The 17,254-nt window shown below is 41.4% G+C and overlaps 1 protein-coding gene across 1 annotated transcript in view; it reads right to left on the bottom strand.

Moving 5' to 3' along the window:
- LOC127355621 (protein sidekick-1) overlaps positions 1–17,254 on the bottom strand; it is a 221,829-nt gene that overhangs the window by 85,612 nt on the left and 118,963 nt on the right. Inside the window, exon 6 of the mRNA XM_051386674.1 lies at positions 5,039–5,065. Within this exon, the coding sequence (XP_051242634.1) occupies positions 5,039–5,065 (27 nt within the window). The remainder of the gene's footprint in view (positions 1–5,038; positions 5,066–17,254) is intronic.

Raw genomic sequence — 17,254 nt, 5'->3', positions numbered from 1 at the left:
GATGGTCTTCTTCTTCCTGGAGTGACAGACATGATGGTAGAAGTAGAGGAGAAAGCAAAATGCCATATGGTTATGTGATCTGCGCTCTTCTTTTCCCTCTGTCAGCGCGTCTAACATGCTCTTTCTCTGGGGAAATCTCTATCATTTCATCTGCATCTCTCATTCCCTACTGCATATCTTCCCTCCCTTACTCCCCATCATCATCTTATCTCCTCCTTTTTGTTGTTTAAACAAGGATTATTCAATTAGTCTTCCTCAACTTAAACAAGGAGAAATATTCAAACTGGCGGAGAGTGTTATTACGTGTGTGTGTGTGTGTGTGTGTGTGTACAAGCTGTGGCAGCTAAAAGGCTCCCTGTAAAGATTCTACAAAGAGAGTCCAGAAGTTTAATCTAACTCTATTGGATTCCTCATTTAGCAAATGAGAAACACCATGTGGCAGAGAGATGGAGAGTAGGATGGATATAGGGAGGAGGGCAAAAAGGAATGCAAGGAGGGTTGTCGTATAACGAAGCAATGCCAGAACAACAACTTGGGGCTGGAAAGCTCCATTCGAAAAAGAGGAATGATAAAAAGGAGAGCTGTTAAAGCAGTTGAAAAACAGATGAGGATATATAAGGGAAAAAAAGCATCAATTTTGTGTGTGTGCACACATGGATGTGGGTATAATTTAGCACCAGAGAGGCAGTGACGCATTGCAACATTGCAATGCTCTCGTCAATGCAATCATTTGCTGATTGACAGTTAAGTGCTGCTGAGGTGACACAGCTGTGTGAGGGTGTGCATGCATGTGTGAGTCTGTGTGTCTGTGCGTGGTATTTAGATGGAAGCATAAAAAATCTCAAATTAAATCAAGGATGGGAATGATAAAAAAAAAAAAAAAAAAACAGGGCTCGTAAAAGGATTGATTCCGCTTTAGGGCAGGAAACAGATAGAGATGGATAAATAGAGGGCGAGAGGGATAGACGGAGAGATAGAGAGAAAGAGAGAGAGAGAGATGAAAGGCTATTCCATCCACAGATTAGACTGTAATCCCTCGTCGAATGGATTCTCTCAGATTACAGCTTGTTCTCCTATTAAATCTGCCAGTCACTCCAAACTCCCTATTGTGTCAGCGAGTCAGCCATGGTGTGTGTGTGTGTGTGTGTGTGTGTGTGTGTGTGTGTGTGTCTGTATGATCTTTCTATGACTGGAGATCTATGTGTTTTAAGGCTTTCAGACAAATCTCTGCAGAGGCCTCGATAGTAGAGGGATTGGCTAAAGGGTAAACACATAAACACACACACACACACACACACACATCTGTTTGCATGCATACACACACACACACACACACACACAGACATGCACACAGGAGGAGGCTGGTGTTAGCTGACTGTGTATTAATAGAGTTGTCAGATAGGTGTCTGCGGGGTTCACAGCCGACTAACGCATTTCACACTGAGATCGCATACACAACAAAGAGAGAGGGAGAGAGAGAAAGAGACAGAGAGAGAGGGCAAAATTTTGAGAGCGAAAGCAAAAAAAAGGAAATCAAGATGGAAAGGACAGACACGGGGAATGAGAGGTTAAAGAAAATGGATAGCTTTTATAAATATTTTAAAGAGTTTTTTTTTGGAGGGTATATACAAAAATAAACGGAGAGGAGAAGGTGATCATTTGCTGATCTCTCTCGAGAATACTGCATGTGTGTGAGAGTGGGGTGAGTGTTTGTGCGTGTCACTGCGCTCATTAATGCTGCATGCTGACAGCTAAGTGTCATCGTCTGACTACACTTGCCTTAGAATGTCAATATAAAACCACAAGCCAAGGCATGCCACACAGACACACACACACACACACACACACACACACACTCACACACACACACACACACACACACACACACACACACACACACACACACACACGCATTTAAAGCCACACCACACCAAGAGTACTGGATCCAAGCCCCAAGGGGAGACAGACACAGACAATGGGAAGCAGTGAGAGGACCGAGAAAGATGCCCGATTTTAAATATTCATCTCTTCCTTCAGCTGCCAACCCCTCTATCTATCTCTGTCATCGCGCCACACAAGTGAGGAGATGGAAAGACGGGAAAGAAAGAGAGGAAGGGAAAGAAAGAGGAAACATGTAGCAGTAATGGAGAGGCAGGACAGGAGTTAAGCTCTTGGGAGTGCTCAATGATTATTTGATTCATTTTGAGTATTATATTAGTTGCGGTTTTTTGGCTGCTTGACAAAACCCACAATGACATAATGAGGTAACATTTCATCATCACTCTACTGGAATAAGGGCGTGTGCAATTGCTTCATGCATGAAAACTTTTTTTGGTACAGTGAGGAAAACTGCGATAAAAAATTTCCCCCATTAAATCTGAAAATCATCAACACATGACAGTGACACATGACATTTACACACAGTTAGTACTCTACAATTAGTAAAGGGCAGTATGCAATATTGCACGAATGTAATTAGAATAAGTTCCCATGCAGGAACTTTATAACAGGGCTCGAGCTCTCTGTGTTCTTCTCTGAGACTCAGTGGTTGCATATCAGCAGAGATAAACACTCTTGTGGCATATGTAATTGCCTTGACCCAGCGTGAATCTGCAGCGAGAGGCTGCTTGAATGCCGTCGGGAGGTAACAGACGCTCTGGCGATGCTGTGGGAAAACCAGTTTGCATGTCTGTGCAGCAGACAAACTTTGCCCAAATGAAGTGAAGCCTGAGAGTTACTTGGACCGGAGTCTGCCACTACGCTCACACGACATTCTCTTCTCACTGCAATTTCCTACGCACCCTTTTCATTACAGCAGCGTACTTATGCAGTCGGTGCTCTGCTCACTCTTTTTCCCTCACCTGAAAACTATGCTGACACTTTCGGGCACCAGGGGTCACATTTATAAACGTTATGTACCCACAAAAGAAAGCATATGCCACTTTGCAAGCAAAGGTTGGGATTTCTGAAAAACAATCTTGGTGGGAGAAAATAAGGTACTCTGACCCATTAAGCAGGAGAAAAAGGAAAGTGGCAGAAGGATGAATCATTGGTAACAGCGTTTATTAGCCAAAACGGATAAAAGCCATTCTTACAATGAACAAACAAACACCTGTTTGATTGATACTCCCTGGAGGGAACAAGGAAAACACATGAACGGAGATATCTGATATTGCACAAGAAGCCCTCCAATATGTTCTGTTATTACTAAATAATACTTGTGCATGTTATGATTATTTATTCCAATAAATAATAAGCTGAACAGTAGGATGAATTATGTTTACACTGATACCTCAGTCGGGCAGATATGAGTGCATATTATCACGTATTGCTACTGTGTTTTATAATGTGTTTATTTTTATGACTTTGAGTTCATTTTATCTCTGTGTTTAAATGTGATAATTTGTTTGTAAACCACTTTGTAACAGTGTTTTGAATACAAATATGATGCAGTGTGCCAGCGTGGGGATGTGATGCGTTGCTTGTAAAAACAAATAACACTATTTATTCAGAAATTGTTACAGGACACAGCCGCTGTGGAGGGCTGAGAGACACATGAGGTGCAGCGGAGACGCTGGGCGAGCACAGCTGCTGAGCTGCAGCACCACCGACGCCACTGGAAGTTTTTGTGATTAAAGTCTTAGCTGTTCCATGTACACACAACTAGAATGCATTTGATTAACTCCCATTTCAAACAAGGAAATACAAATGATCTACCCGAGTCATCTGGGACTCATGAAGGATTACCCAATAATTCCTGCCAGTTTTTTTTTCTTTCTTTATCATGGGGGGGCAGTGAGCTTCGCTGCCCCCTTTACCTCCAACACTGGCACAAGCATTCTGCCTGTCCATTTTTATGTGGGATTTCTTTTTTATTTTGGAGACGGTCCGACCCCCTGAGGCAGCTGCATTCATTGTGTCTGCCACATGCTGCCACTCCGTGCCCACACTGTGTCCACCAAACTTTCTTTCTTTTTGTCTCAACCTCCTCAACCACAGCTTCAGTTTTATACTGTAAGAGATTTCTGTTTTTAGCCTTTCTGTGACGTTTGCCATAAGTGAGTGTTTCGCTGACTATTTATAGGCATACAGTCGTTATTGTGGCATGATTGTGATTTATAAAGGGAAACTGTGTTATGAATCAGAATATTTTTGTGCCTAACCACTTTCTATGTTTCATCCGTACGCCACTTTTTGACACGAGTCCTACCTACAGTTTTATAAATGAGGCCCCAGAACTGCTGCTACTACTGTTCATGTGACATCTAACAAGACACACCTCCACCCCAGCAGAGCCTAATGTTTGAGTGACGACGTCAGAGCAAAGACGCCAAATTTCATCCCTAATTTAATAATCCATTTCACACGAGTTGGCTGATTGAACTTGGATTAAAACAAAGTCAAGCCTCAGGTTTTGTCTGATGCTTGTCCAATGTTGCTATAATTTACAGAGAAAACTAAAATACTTGCCCTTGCTTCTCCTTTGCAGTTGACATACTGATGATGTTAGCAAGCTATAGATGACTGACATACAACCAAGGCAATATTCTGCCTGTGCCAAGACAGTGAATAGACTGTTTTAGACTAATTGCATACTAATTTAATTCAAAGGCCATGCTGGACCAAAAGAAGATATGTATTAAACTAGATATTATGTGCTGAATGGATCATGTCGAATAATACGAATGGAATGTACCATTCAGCCATACTGTGAACAATTATTTTACTATACTACCTACTGTATGCAGGCCTACAGCAGACTGACCTTGAGGTTAAATATGTCCCGCTGCAAGCTTTTCTTACCAGTGAGGCAGAAAAACAGTGAAACTGCACTGGTGGAACATCTTTTACACCATGTACCCACTACTGCTGCCAAATGTGACCTTCAGCAAAGCATTTAGCTGAGCAGCCCTTAGCTCCGGCCCTCTGTTAGGAGCAAAGGTCACAACAATATTTGTCTCTGTTTAGACAGAGGGGGGAAGAAGGAGCCAGAAAGAAAGAGCAAGGAAGATAATGTGAATGTAAATGGGTTATTTACCTGTTGACCCACGGTTCTTCTTGCCAACTGTCCATCAGCCAGAGAGAACGAGATGAAAAGAAGTGGGACAAAAGTGGAGATAGGGAGTGGGGGAAAGGGGAAAACAGAAGAGATATAATTTAAATTTCAAGTGATTCCTCTGGGTGCAGCAAAAAGACATATTTAACAAATACACATAAAAGAAAAAGAATACACAGGCTTTCACAAATCAGCAGCTCTAAGGCGTCTCAGAGACGAGGAAGCACACAGGAAAAGGAGACTCCTTGCCTGAGAAGGAGGAAAAAACAAATACAGACAGAGAAATGGATGAGAGGGAGGAAGAGACAGAGAGGATGAGAGAAAGGCATGTTATCATGAAGTCCAGAGGAAGACGAGCTGTTTGCAGCCCATCCATCAACTGCCAGCTACCAAATTTTGTCTCTCTCAGTCACTCTTTTCTTCTCCCCCTCTATCTTACCCCCTCTGCCTCTCCCTGTATTTGTCATAAGTCTGGAGGTAGGAAGACTGTAGGCTGCGAGAAAATGATGGCATTGACATTCTACTGGCAGAAAATCTACATTCACTATTCATCTATCAATACAATACCCCTCACACTCCTATTCAGCCACTCACGCAACACTTGAATACTGGATGTGTGTTTGTGTGTACGCTTGTTTCGATCTGAGAGTGTGTGTGCAGTGAAAAGTGTGCGTCAGGACCTTAATTTAGATTCTGATGTATCACATCAGCATCAGAACAAAGTTCGTACAGCCTATGTGATGGACACACACACACACACACACACACACACACACACACACACACACACACACACACACACACGGTTCATGGGACAAGTGAAGCTAGCTGATGATGAAGAAAAACAAAAGAAGCTGAAAGACATACTGAGAAGAGCTGAGAGAAAATGGAGGGGAGAGAAAAACTTTAGACACATAAACAGTTTAGATGTATTCATCATTTCTGTTGGAAATAAAGATTAATCTGTTAGAGTTGTTATTGAACCTCAGTATTTGCAAAATCGGAAACTGACAAGTGCTCAAAGTTGGTATTGAAAGTCTGGCCGGATTCATAGTCTTGTTTACTCATTTTTTAAAATCAATTTGACTTCATTTTATTTGGACAAAGTTCTTCAATCAGTATCAGAATAACGTCATCCACAGCTGCTTGTCGAAACACAGTATTATAATAATCAATACTGAAATACAGCGTTAATTTAAAAAAAGTAGGATGGACAAAATATTAGTAATATCTCGTAGTATAACTGACTAAAATTCAACAGATCTATAAAAAACATACTTTAAAATTACCATAAAGTTGCATCAAGGCTCTTCAGTGAACAAACACATACACACACACACACACACACACACACACACATATATCAGCCATAACACTATGAGCACTGACAGGTGAATAACACTGATTATCTGGTTATCATGGTTCCTGTCAGTGGGTGAGATATATTAGGCAGCAAGTGGACATTTTGTCCTCAAAGTTGATAGATAGTGTTAGAAGCAGGAAAAAAGGCAGCGTGAGGATTTGAACGACTTTGACAAGGGCCAAATTGTGATGGCTTGACGACTGGGTAGGAGCATCTCCAAAACTGCAGCTCTTGTGGGGTGTTCCCAGTCTGCAGTGGTCAGTAATCTTTCAAAAGTGCTCCAAGGAAGGAAAAGCGGTGAACTGGACCAGGGTCATGGGTGGTCAAAGCTCATTGATGCACGTGAGGAGCGAAGGCTGGCTACAGACGAGCTACTGTAGTTCAAACTGCTGAAAAAGTTACTGCTGGTTCTGATAGAAAGGTATCAGAACACACAGTGCATCACAGTTTGTTGCATATGGGGCTGCATAACATTGTGACCACCAGGGTGCCCAGGTGGTCACAATGTTTGGGCCAGTCTGGCCATATATTAATGGATCAGTATCAGCTAAAATAAAGCCCATTCTTTACTCCACCTCAGACTGCTCATATTGAAAAGTTGTTTTATGACAGCTGTGCTCTACAGTGCTCGCATTTTGCTGCATATGAGTGAAAATAAGATTGTGTGAATGTGAACAATTATTTGGGTGCAGAGGTTGGTAAAATGCACAGATTTCATCAGAAGTTTCAATGTTAACAAATCAGTTATTTTTCCTCTCTCTTTATTATGAGCAAAGAGCAGTGTAAACTAAAACTTACAGGCAGGAAACTCTTATTTCTAGGCGGTTTTGAGTCTGTTTCTCCTTCAAATTGTGTTTTCCACCCGTAGGTTAGACATAGCAGAGAAAACTAGTTGAGATCAGGTTAAGCATCTCAGAAGACGTGTAGTTTTGGCGTTGGGTTAGGGTTAGGATTAGGTTTGGTTCAGATTTAGGTGAGGGGAAACACATATTGACAGGAAAACAACACCAGCCTAGTGTTAGGGTTAGGGTTAATCCTGACTGTCAATTTCCCGATTGAAATGACATGCATGCACAAATTAATACCATGAGTAATTTAATGACCGGACAAAACAAAATATTGCTGTTATTGGGTCTCTGCAAGCCGGTGTCTGTACTGCAAAGTTATGTGCCAGAAAAATTTCATTTTAATATTGCTCCCAAAACTCAGGGATTGCATTGGCAATCACAAAAAATAAAATAAAAAACACTGCCCAGACCTAAATACAGCCGTTTAACTAGAACACAGTTAGTGCTGTTAAGTAAAAGTATTGAGCAGTCTATTATTTTGGAGACTCTGAAAGGGGGTCAGCACACACACACGCAACGGCCCACAGACACACAAACAGAAACACGCAGGCTTTGGTCTGAGGGCATACAACTCTGCATGTGTATTCAAATGATGTGTCATACTGAGTCATCTTCACTTTCAAACGGGAACAGAGAAACAATGGGGACATCAGGGGACAACAGAGAGAGCATGAGCTAGCGTGTGTGTGTGTGTGTGTGTTTGTGTTCAACACAACAAAGCATCTGACGTTCATAGTGCTGAAGCCACCAAACACATTTTTTAGTGACTTCCACTTCTTTTTGAACCTTTTGAAATGGTTTAGATAATTTGTTGCCTTAATCAATGTGTGTATTGATGTGCATTTCACAGCAGAGATAACAGTGGCCAGTTGTACCAAACAGGCCACCACCTCAGTATCATGGTTGATGTTAATGAGAAGTATTATAATACAGTTTGAGGTGATGTGAAAATATTATTATGTGCCCAAGTGTGTCTCAGCCTTGAGTATTATTTGTATTCATGAATTCAGTATTGTGTATTCAGCTGCCTGAAGGACCTACAAACAAGCAGGTCACCATGTCCTCTGTGTGTGCTTTGCACGGTGTGTATGTGTGTGTGTTTGTTCTATTGGGTGTCTATGTGTTGTGTGTGGATACAACAGGGATTAAGTACAGTATTTGTGTATTGTGTCTGCAATTTAATATAACAATCCTGTTTGTTTTACCTGTCCTTTTGTGTGTGTGTGTGTGTGTGTGTGTGTGTGTGTGTGTAAAGGCTGTTGTTGCTCTCACCATATTACCAGCTGACCTGTGCCAGTACTGACCCTTCAGTCCCCAGCTGTGGGTCACCTATTTCCTGCCGCACCCTCAAACCCTCCATGACTCACCTCTCCTCCACCCTCTCGACACACAAACAGCCCCGCAGGGCCTTCCTTTCTCCCGTCTACATACAACCAGACACCCCTCGCCCTTGGTGACAATCTATTCTCCTGCTCAGCCTCGCTCCGTTCTCCCCATCCACCCACATCTGCATCCACTGTCACATTTCCCCAAGCTCAAGAATACTTTTTTAGCAACACGTTTGGGTCTTTTCTTTCCCTCTCTCGGCTGTTTTAAACCCAGAGTTCAACCTCAAAACCCTTACCATTCCAATTTACCCTGTCAATCTCACTCTCCCTTTCACTCTGTTCCTGTTTCTTGCTCTAAAACACACACACACGGACACATACCTATTTGAAATTCATATCAACGGCTATACAAATGTAACACTCCAATTTCCAATCCTGACAAATTCACAGAGAGAAACACAAGGACTCATGGACCCCCTCTACACACACACGCACAGTTCTGTCCGGTAAAATAATAAGCTGGCTGGAGTGTTGACCTCAGACCTCGGGGTAATTCCTGACAGACCCTGGTGATAAAATTTCGTAGTCTGCACGCTTCCTCTCCTTATACCCAGTAGTCTGCCTCGCTTTGTAAATCTGACCAGAATTGAGGAGAGCTATCGTTTATACACAGCATATAAACAGCAGAGAGCAGGTTTACATATTAAATCTTAGTGTTCACACAACCCTACACTCTCCTTCCCTCCATCTCAGCCAAATCCATTGTTTCGCTCAAAATCTCCTTCCCTCTAGAAATGTGGACTCTGGGAAGGTTACATCTTCCCGCTGTCTGCCTGTCTGAACCAAACACTAGCACCAGTTGACCTTTCCAATTTACCATGTCAATCATGCCCCCCACCCCCGCACGTACATCCAGTATACACAGCCCAATCTCCCATACACATACAGGTAAAAGTTGGCGTCAATCATCCTTGTATGGAATCCCAAATGTCACCAGGTTTTGACATTCTCTTTGCTCGCCGTCTGACAGAAAGAAAAAAAATTAGCGTGTCTCTGCCTTTCTCCCTCCTCTTCCTTTTTTTCCTTCAGCACTTATATAATACTATGTACTCTCCTCTCTTCTCCTCCCATCTCTTCAGACAGTGGGTTTATGTGTGCCCAAACAGATGCCGGCACACAAATGTGTACTTGAGATAAAAACCCACCGATCCCTTGTTAAACATTACCTCTTATCACCTCAAGAGTCGAACAAAGAGCACGGAAATGAGACAGTGTATAAAAATGTACCATTGAAATTGACAAACAAACATCCAGCCTTAAGAAGAAATGGAAGTACACAGGAAATAAAAAAGAAAACATGAGAGAGCCATGTAATGAAAATGGGAAATAGATGTAGATGTTCAATTCACACTGTGAGCCTAATGATGGCATGAGAAAAGAGAAATCGTTTCAAATTCAAAAGAAGATTGCTGCTTCTGCAAGTTTGCACCTCTGATAAAAGACAGAGAGGAAAAAAAATAAGAAGCCTGTGCTCTTGCAGGAGAAAAATTACAGGCAAGAGAGAAGAAGAGAGGGATGAAAGAAGTGGGGAAGACAGGTGAAAGTTGGAGCCAAAGGGTGGGGCTTTAAAAGGCAGTGATGTGGTGCAGCTGTTTGCCCACCACCTCAGGGTGAAATACCAGATGGAGAAGGCAACACAAGAGACAAGAAATAGGAGCTGCATAAATCAGGTTGTTTCCCCCCTTTTTTTGTCTTCTTTATCCCGAATGCTGCAGGGCGATCCCTTATCACACACTCCTTCTTCATTGTCACTCCTTTTTGGTCTTTATCTCTCACTTCACTACGCTCTGTCCCACAGACGTGAATAACTGTTTCTCAAAGACCCTCAGCATAAGTAAATAAGGCTCATTTATAAGAGGACACTGAATTTTAAGTGCCTCTTTTAGAAAACAAGTGGTAATCCAGCTAAGCGTTCACTGCTGCCTCTGTAGCTTCTGCTTTTGATACAGTCCATTCATTTACTACACGGCAGCGAGTGGAGGGACGAAGCCTGGAGGAATGTGACAGATCAGTGGAGGGCAACATGTTCAGGCATTTCCTTGGGCACTTCATTGAAGGCTAAGACACTCGCTTACAAACTCACAACAAAGTCTTTGGAGCAGAATAAAATGTGAATACTATACTAGGAATGTATTGATCCCCTTTGGGGAACCCCCTTAAAAACAACCACACTATACTATTAACATAGTCGCAGTGTACAGTAGATTGGTATATTATTAGGGTCCCGTTAGGATTATTCTTATTATCAATTAAGCTGCCCCAGAACAAAGTCAACAATCAAGTCTTTGGGCATCATAACCGATACTTTGATAACCAAAGACAAGTTGCGCAACAATGTCCTGCAGACTGGCACAATGCTACTGGCAAAAACATATTTACCTCACGCTCACTTTGCAAAGTTGACATTTCATGTTGTCCTCTTTTCCCTGGCCACGATAGGATTGACAAACCGCCAATGCTAAGGCCAAAGCTTCTTTCTTGTTTTGCTACATTTTCCAGCAGGAATTCATTGCACCATCATGACCAAAACTGTTAAATATTAAGTCTGACACAGATTGTGACCAAGACTTCCACCATCACACTGTGACATGCAATGAGCTTTTAAGTTTGTTATCACAGTCTTTAGTCTATAGAAACATTCAAACTGCAAACAGATAAATCTAGACTAGAAAACGTCACACACGGTGACTGTTTCCATCAACCAGATAGAAAGGCCTTGATATTTTATGTTGCAATTCACATGGAAAAGGGTATAACTGAGATGACTCATCTTCAACTTCATCTGAACAGTTGTCATGGCCAAATCGTTTTTAGTATTGTATCAACAATCTTAATGTTAGCCATTAGTCTATAACATAATTTTAAAAATGAGTCCCTCAGAATGTCTTTCAAAACCTCTGCAGAAACTCACCTGCAAATATTTTCTGTTTATCTGAATGTGATGCGTATCTCATTCAGGTGTATTTCCTGTGAAAGTTTACTAATTGCAGACAAACAAAGGCATATTTAATCATGTTGCTTGTTTGCAACAAAGACAAGTAACTCTCACTCCTCAATCACTTCCACACTGACTGTCTCAGTGTCCGTATGTGTGAGTGCACATGTGTGGATGCCCGTGTCTTTATGTTCGTGTATATACCTAAAGCGATCACTACTGTGGGCAAGAACAGTTAGGGTCTGTGTCTGATTAATGGCTTAATTGATTAACTGGCTCAGAGATTGATTGGTTGAGTCTGGCTATAACAGATTCATTAGAACAGTGATAGATCAGTGAGATCTGGCTGCAGCTGTTCCGCCTGGCTCCGGACAGCACGGCCTGGTAATGGACATCATCTGTCTGTCTGTGGATCACAATATGCTCACATGAACACACACTGCTATGTGTCTGCGTGTGTGTGTGTGGTGTGTTATATGGGCTACACACATCTCTTTTCTTCAATCACTCCAAACAACCAGACAGGGGAGGAGGGAGTGGCAGGGAGGTAAGTAGGGACGAGAAGGAAGGAGGAGAAGGGCGGAAACTATTTTTGGATTAAAGGCCCTGTTGATCTATTCCTGTTTTCAGCATCCCCTCTCAATCTTCAACTTTTACACTCTGCCTCTCTTTCTTCCTTCCTATCCATCTCTATCGTCCTCAAAGCTTTCCCAATTTCGCACTTGCTCGCCTCTTTTTCTTTTACTTTCTCTGGTCCCCGATCCTTCTCTGTCCTCATCTCTCTCTCTGCTCGGCCTCATCTCCCTTCTCTCTCTTTTTTTATCTCTTCTTGTTTCACTAATTCTTTGCAAGTACTTTGTTTGCCCTGAGACCTTGATAAAAACTTTACAAAACGTACACACTGATAGCGAAGGGGACTAGAGGACAAACACACACTTACGTATAGCTGTGTGTGTGTGTGAATTTGTAAATGGGTGTGAAGCGTGGCTGCATTTTAGCGAGGCTTTAACAAACCAAGACAGTGCAGTAAAAAGCACCACCCACACAGTCTTTCAGACCATGGTGTCAGTTCAGCGGCTAATGAACAAATGAGATATATGTGCGCTTGTACATAACTGTGAAATGGAGTGTTTGTATATGTGAATGTGTGCGTTTATTGGTGTGTGAAATATTACTGGCTCTATAAATCTCAATATATGTAACTGACTTGAAGCAACAGTTGACAAAACATCGACAGGTCCATTACAGCTGAGCAAATTCCATCTGCAGACGAAGACCATGTGATACGGCTGTTCCAGGAAAGTAAATTAAGTGTTGTTCTGTCAAATGCTGTTTCTAAGTCAAATACTGTATGTTTTAGTTTGTATATTCTGTATTACCCATATACTGATGTTGTGGTGATAATGTATCACCATCATCATCATCATCATCATCATCATGATTATACTGCACTGATGTCTTATAGTATAATACATCAGTATTGAAAAGAAACACCATCTTTATTTAACTTTGTTACATACACACATAGTGTAGAGCTGGGCAATAAAACAATATAATATCAATGTTGTAATATAGAACTCATTATTGTCTAGGATCTGGTTATTGCAATATCAAGATATACAAACTAAAGACTAAAAATAGTCTTTTCCATGTCTTTAAGGATGCTTCACAGTCAGTTTGAGGAGCTTATTTGTGCGTTCTACTTAAAAAAGTGAACGATTGGTCATCATATTCACTTTACAACTTACTTAACTTATGTTTCCTAAATCACCAGTACTTATCAAATTAAACTTAATGTTTGGTTGTTCGTTAAGAGTGACTCTCACTGCTGCTTCACTGAATGACAAGCTACTGTAAGAGGTGATTTAACATTTGTTGCCATGGCAATGTTCATGTGGACAGCAAACAGCATCACCTTAATCCATGATTTTTCATTTATTCAACAAGACTAGCTTCTCTCCTCTATTTATTTACTACATGTATGTAACTTTTTTTTAAAATCCAAAGCCCTTTTACAATTTTATTCTTATACCATGACAGAAAATGGTATCCATATCGCTCACACCTACACACACACATACACACACAACATATGCTAAATCAAGCAACCAATGACCAATCACCCCTCTCCCTTCGCACCCCTCCCTCTGCCATTCAACATATTTCCCCTTCCTCAGCACCTCATCATCTCTCCTCCTGTTTACCCATCCTTTATCTTTCTTCTGTTCCTTAAATCCAATCTTTCCTTTGCCGCCCTGCCCCATCATTCACCAGCTCCACCCCCCCCAATCTCTCTTTTTCTCTTCCACTTCTATTGCTTCAAATTAACATCTGCTGACTGGCCTGCTACTCCAATAACCTGTTACACCCAGCAGGAAGCACTGACACACAGAGACAATCAGTGTGTTCACATGCACAATAATATTTCATTTATATTCGGGATTCTCTGAAAACTGTTTATGAAAACCCTGAATACAGCCAGTATGTGCTGATACAAGCTGGCATATGAACAGCGTATCCCGTTGGGTTGCTCAGTTTGGAGTCGTGGAGCCTCACGCATTTGCACACACAGTGATGAGTATCAAAATAAAGCACCACTACTGAACACAGCGGGAAGACAGTAAAACGTCTGTCTCCATATACTCCGAGTCCAACATGAGGCCTCAGCTGGAATAAAGCTCCAATCCAGAATATTAATCTTCATGCACACTCACTGACTGACATACTCGCACAGTCTTGGGTTGCAAGGTGCATAGCGAGGTGGCGATAAGGGACAGTCGTGTGACAGACAGGATCATTAAAACCACAAGCACCACGCTACTTATCTGCACACTTGACACCTCATTCGGCATCCCGTGTGTGTGTTTCGTGTGTGCTCGTGCATTTCATCTCCTTAAAGCAGCAGAGATGGTATCCCTTCTCAAGTATTTGTCTGGAGATGTGCATCAGTCAGCGTCGATGGTACATCAGCTACGTTTCCGCCTACATCCTCCACAACAACAACAACAAATTCCTCCATCCGAACCCCCGTTCCGCTTGTTCAAGTAGATGTTTCTGCACTTCTAAACTGAACAAATGCATCGACATAGGATATTGTTCCATCTGCTTCATTCACTTATTGCGGGAAGATACACTTGATGTAGCTGCACATTCACACAGTGAGCACACAGTTGCCACAATGACCTGATGTCTTGTCACTACAACCTCCCTGCGGGCAGTTGTCCCCAATAAGATCAAGGGCTGAATCAATGCTGTTAGCAGGCTTCTGGTTTTTTAGATTTTATAAGCAGTATTGACAGTTAGAAGGGATTGCGCTCTTTTGGTGTTTGTAAAAGACCAACAGATGGTCTGTTGGTTAATAAACTTTAGTTAGTCATTAGTTGAACACATCAGAATCCAACCTGGTATGTTAGATTGGTTAGATAGCAGTACCGACCGTCAGCTAATGTTAAAGGATGGTAAACAATCCCTGCAGAATCCCTAATTTTTAAGCTCACATCAATATTCTATGATACAGTACTTTAAATAATTTTAATTGGGATCTCAAACAGAACAGAAGGGCAGAACAGCAGCTTGTTCTGTCAGTATGTGCAATTATAACGTTAGCTAACATTAGCTCATTAGCTGAAGTGGAGACTGAGAGATTCAAGTATTTGTCAGTGGATCAGTTAAAACCTAATGAAATAAAGTGTGTTCTTTGATCACCTTCATTTCCACATGATTTTGTAATTTCCTAAACATTATCTTTTGTTCAGACTAATGACAAACTAAACAAAGTTATATGTCTAAATAATATTTCTATTCAGTCTATTATATTATTTTGGAGCACCCACTGACTGTACAGGTGCACAGTATTTTTTGGACTGAGCAGTGATCGCCTAAAAAAGTACTACTGGGCCCATTTCACCATCTCCTAGACAATCCTGGCTCTAACACTGCTCACATAAACTATAGACAAAGATTCGTACAGCACTGTGCCCTGAATACAACTGGTGTCTTGCGGTAAGCAATGTTGACAGAAACCTCTGTAACATTAAAACTTTCAGAGCTTCTTTCTGCTCCTGTTCTCTGTCCTCTTTACCTCCACAGCCTTGGCTTGTTCATTGATTCTTAGAAACTTGTTACACCCAACGTCTGTGACTCTTTGTCTGTTTCCTCTCCCCCTGGACACCTCTCTGGACACCTCAATGCCTGCCTTTTTGTTGCCTTCGTTTTGTCTATTGACTATTGTATTTGTGAACAGAAGAGGATTTGAAGACTCTAAGTGGGTCTAAGTGGGTGTACATCCATAAAACGCTCAGTCAAAGCCACGTACATGGGTATCCATCTTAATCTATTTCATCATACTGCAAAACATACTTGCACTTAAATCCATAACTAGGTGGAACAAGTAGAGCATACACACATAGACACACACAGTTCGCTTGTAATACTGACACAGTCTATGAGTCAGTTTCCTGTCCATCCTTCCATCACTCTTGTCTGTACACTGGGGTTTTAATTATAGAACCACAGAGGAGCCTCATTACACTGAGAGGAAAAGAGAGAAGGGACTGAGAGAGACAAAAATGAGAGAGACAGAGGAAACAGTCTGGGAGACGGGGATCAACAGAGACAAGTCTGATCCCTTTGCAACTGAAATATTGAATATAATAATTCCAGACACAACCAGTTGTAGCAGGAATTAATCAAAGCACTGATTCATTAGCCAAGCCTCTTTATCAAAACCACTGAGTATTAGTGCCTATTTGTATTATTGTGTGTGTGTGTGTGTGTGTGTTTGTGTTCCACATCAGACATTATTGTAGTCTTAACATATCCTTACACAAGGTTAAATCTTAACCTACAGGCAGAAGGTTAAAGACATAACCAAGTTAGAAAAATATTGCCAAACAAACCACATGCCCTTGTTCTTCAAGGTTTATATGTGATAAAATGGATCTGTGATTCGGTTTCAGGTATTTTATATACATGAATAGCCTTTGGACAGCTTGAATACAGCCTTGCTACAAAGATTGCTACAAAAGGATCAACTTAGGTTGGACCATAGTTTCTTCACAGCTTATGAATAATGATGTAATTATTTAGACATATTCAGACTTGCATGGGACTCCAGTTTTAGTCTTCAGCAAAATGCTATACCAGTATTTAAGAAAACAAGACAACTGACACCAACACACTTGGTATCATATGCAAAAGACCTAGAGAGTATACTCAATGATGCTATATGAAGTACAACACATACTTGCTTTAATACATAATACATTAAGGAAAATGACTAATGGATATTTAGCTTTTAATCCATTTTACTCTAGCTATGACTAACAGAAAGGTTAATTTTCTTAATGAACCACAACAGCAAGAGTGAAGCTTTTTTGCACAACCACAGATGGTCACAAAATGAGGGCTGGTGTGCAAAAATTTTGAGTTATTTGGCAAGTAAGCCTGAACACACTGCAGCATCTGAAGCCCATGTGGTGTTTTCTGTTGTCTTCAAAGTCTATTTTCAAAAAGAACCTGTTCAAAATTGCTTCCTGCAGAAGCTGCTGTATCTGGCCGTCTTAAGTAAAAAAGCGTGCACAAATAATAGGACCATCAGTGCATGCTGAAAGCTGCTCACTGCTTTCATTGAAACTCTTCTGCACAATCAGACTGTAGACATGA

Source organism: Dicentrarchus labrax, unplaced genomic scaffold, assembly GCF_905237075.1.
Source record: "Dicentrarchus labrax unplaced genomic scaffold, dlabrax2021, whole genome shotgun sequence".
Lineage (NCBI taxonomy): Eukaryota > Metazoa > Chordata > Actinopteri > Moronidae > Dicentrarchus > Dicentrarchus labrax.
Note: the sequence above shows the minus strand (reverse complement) of the source record. Positions and strands in the feature narration are given on the sequence as shown.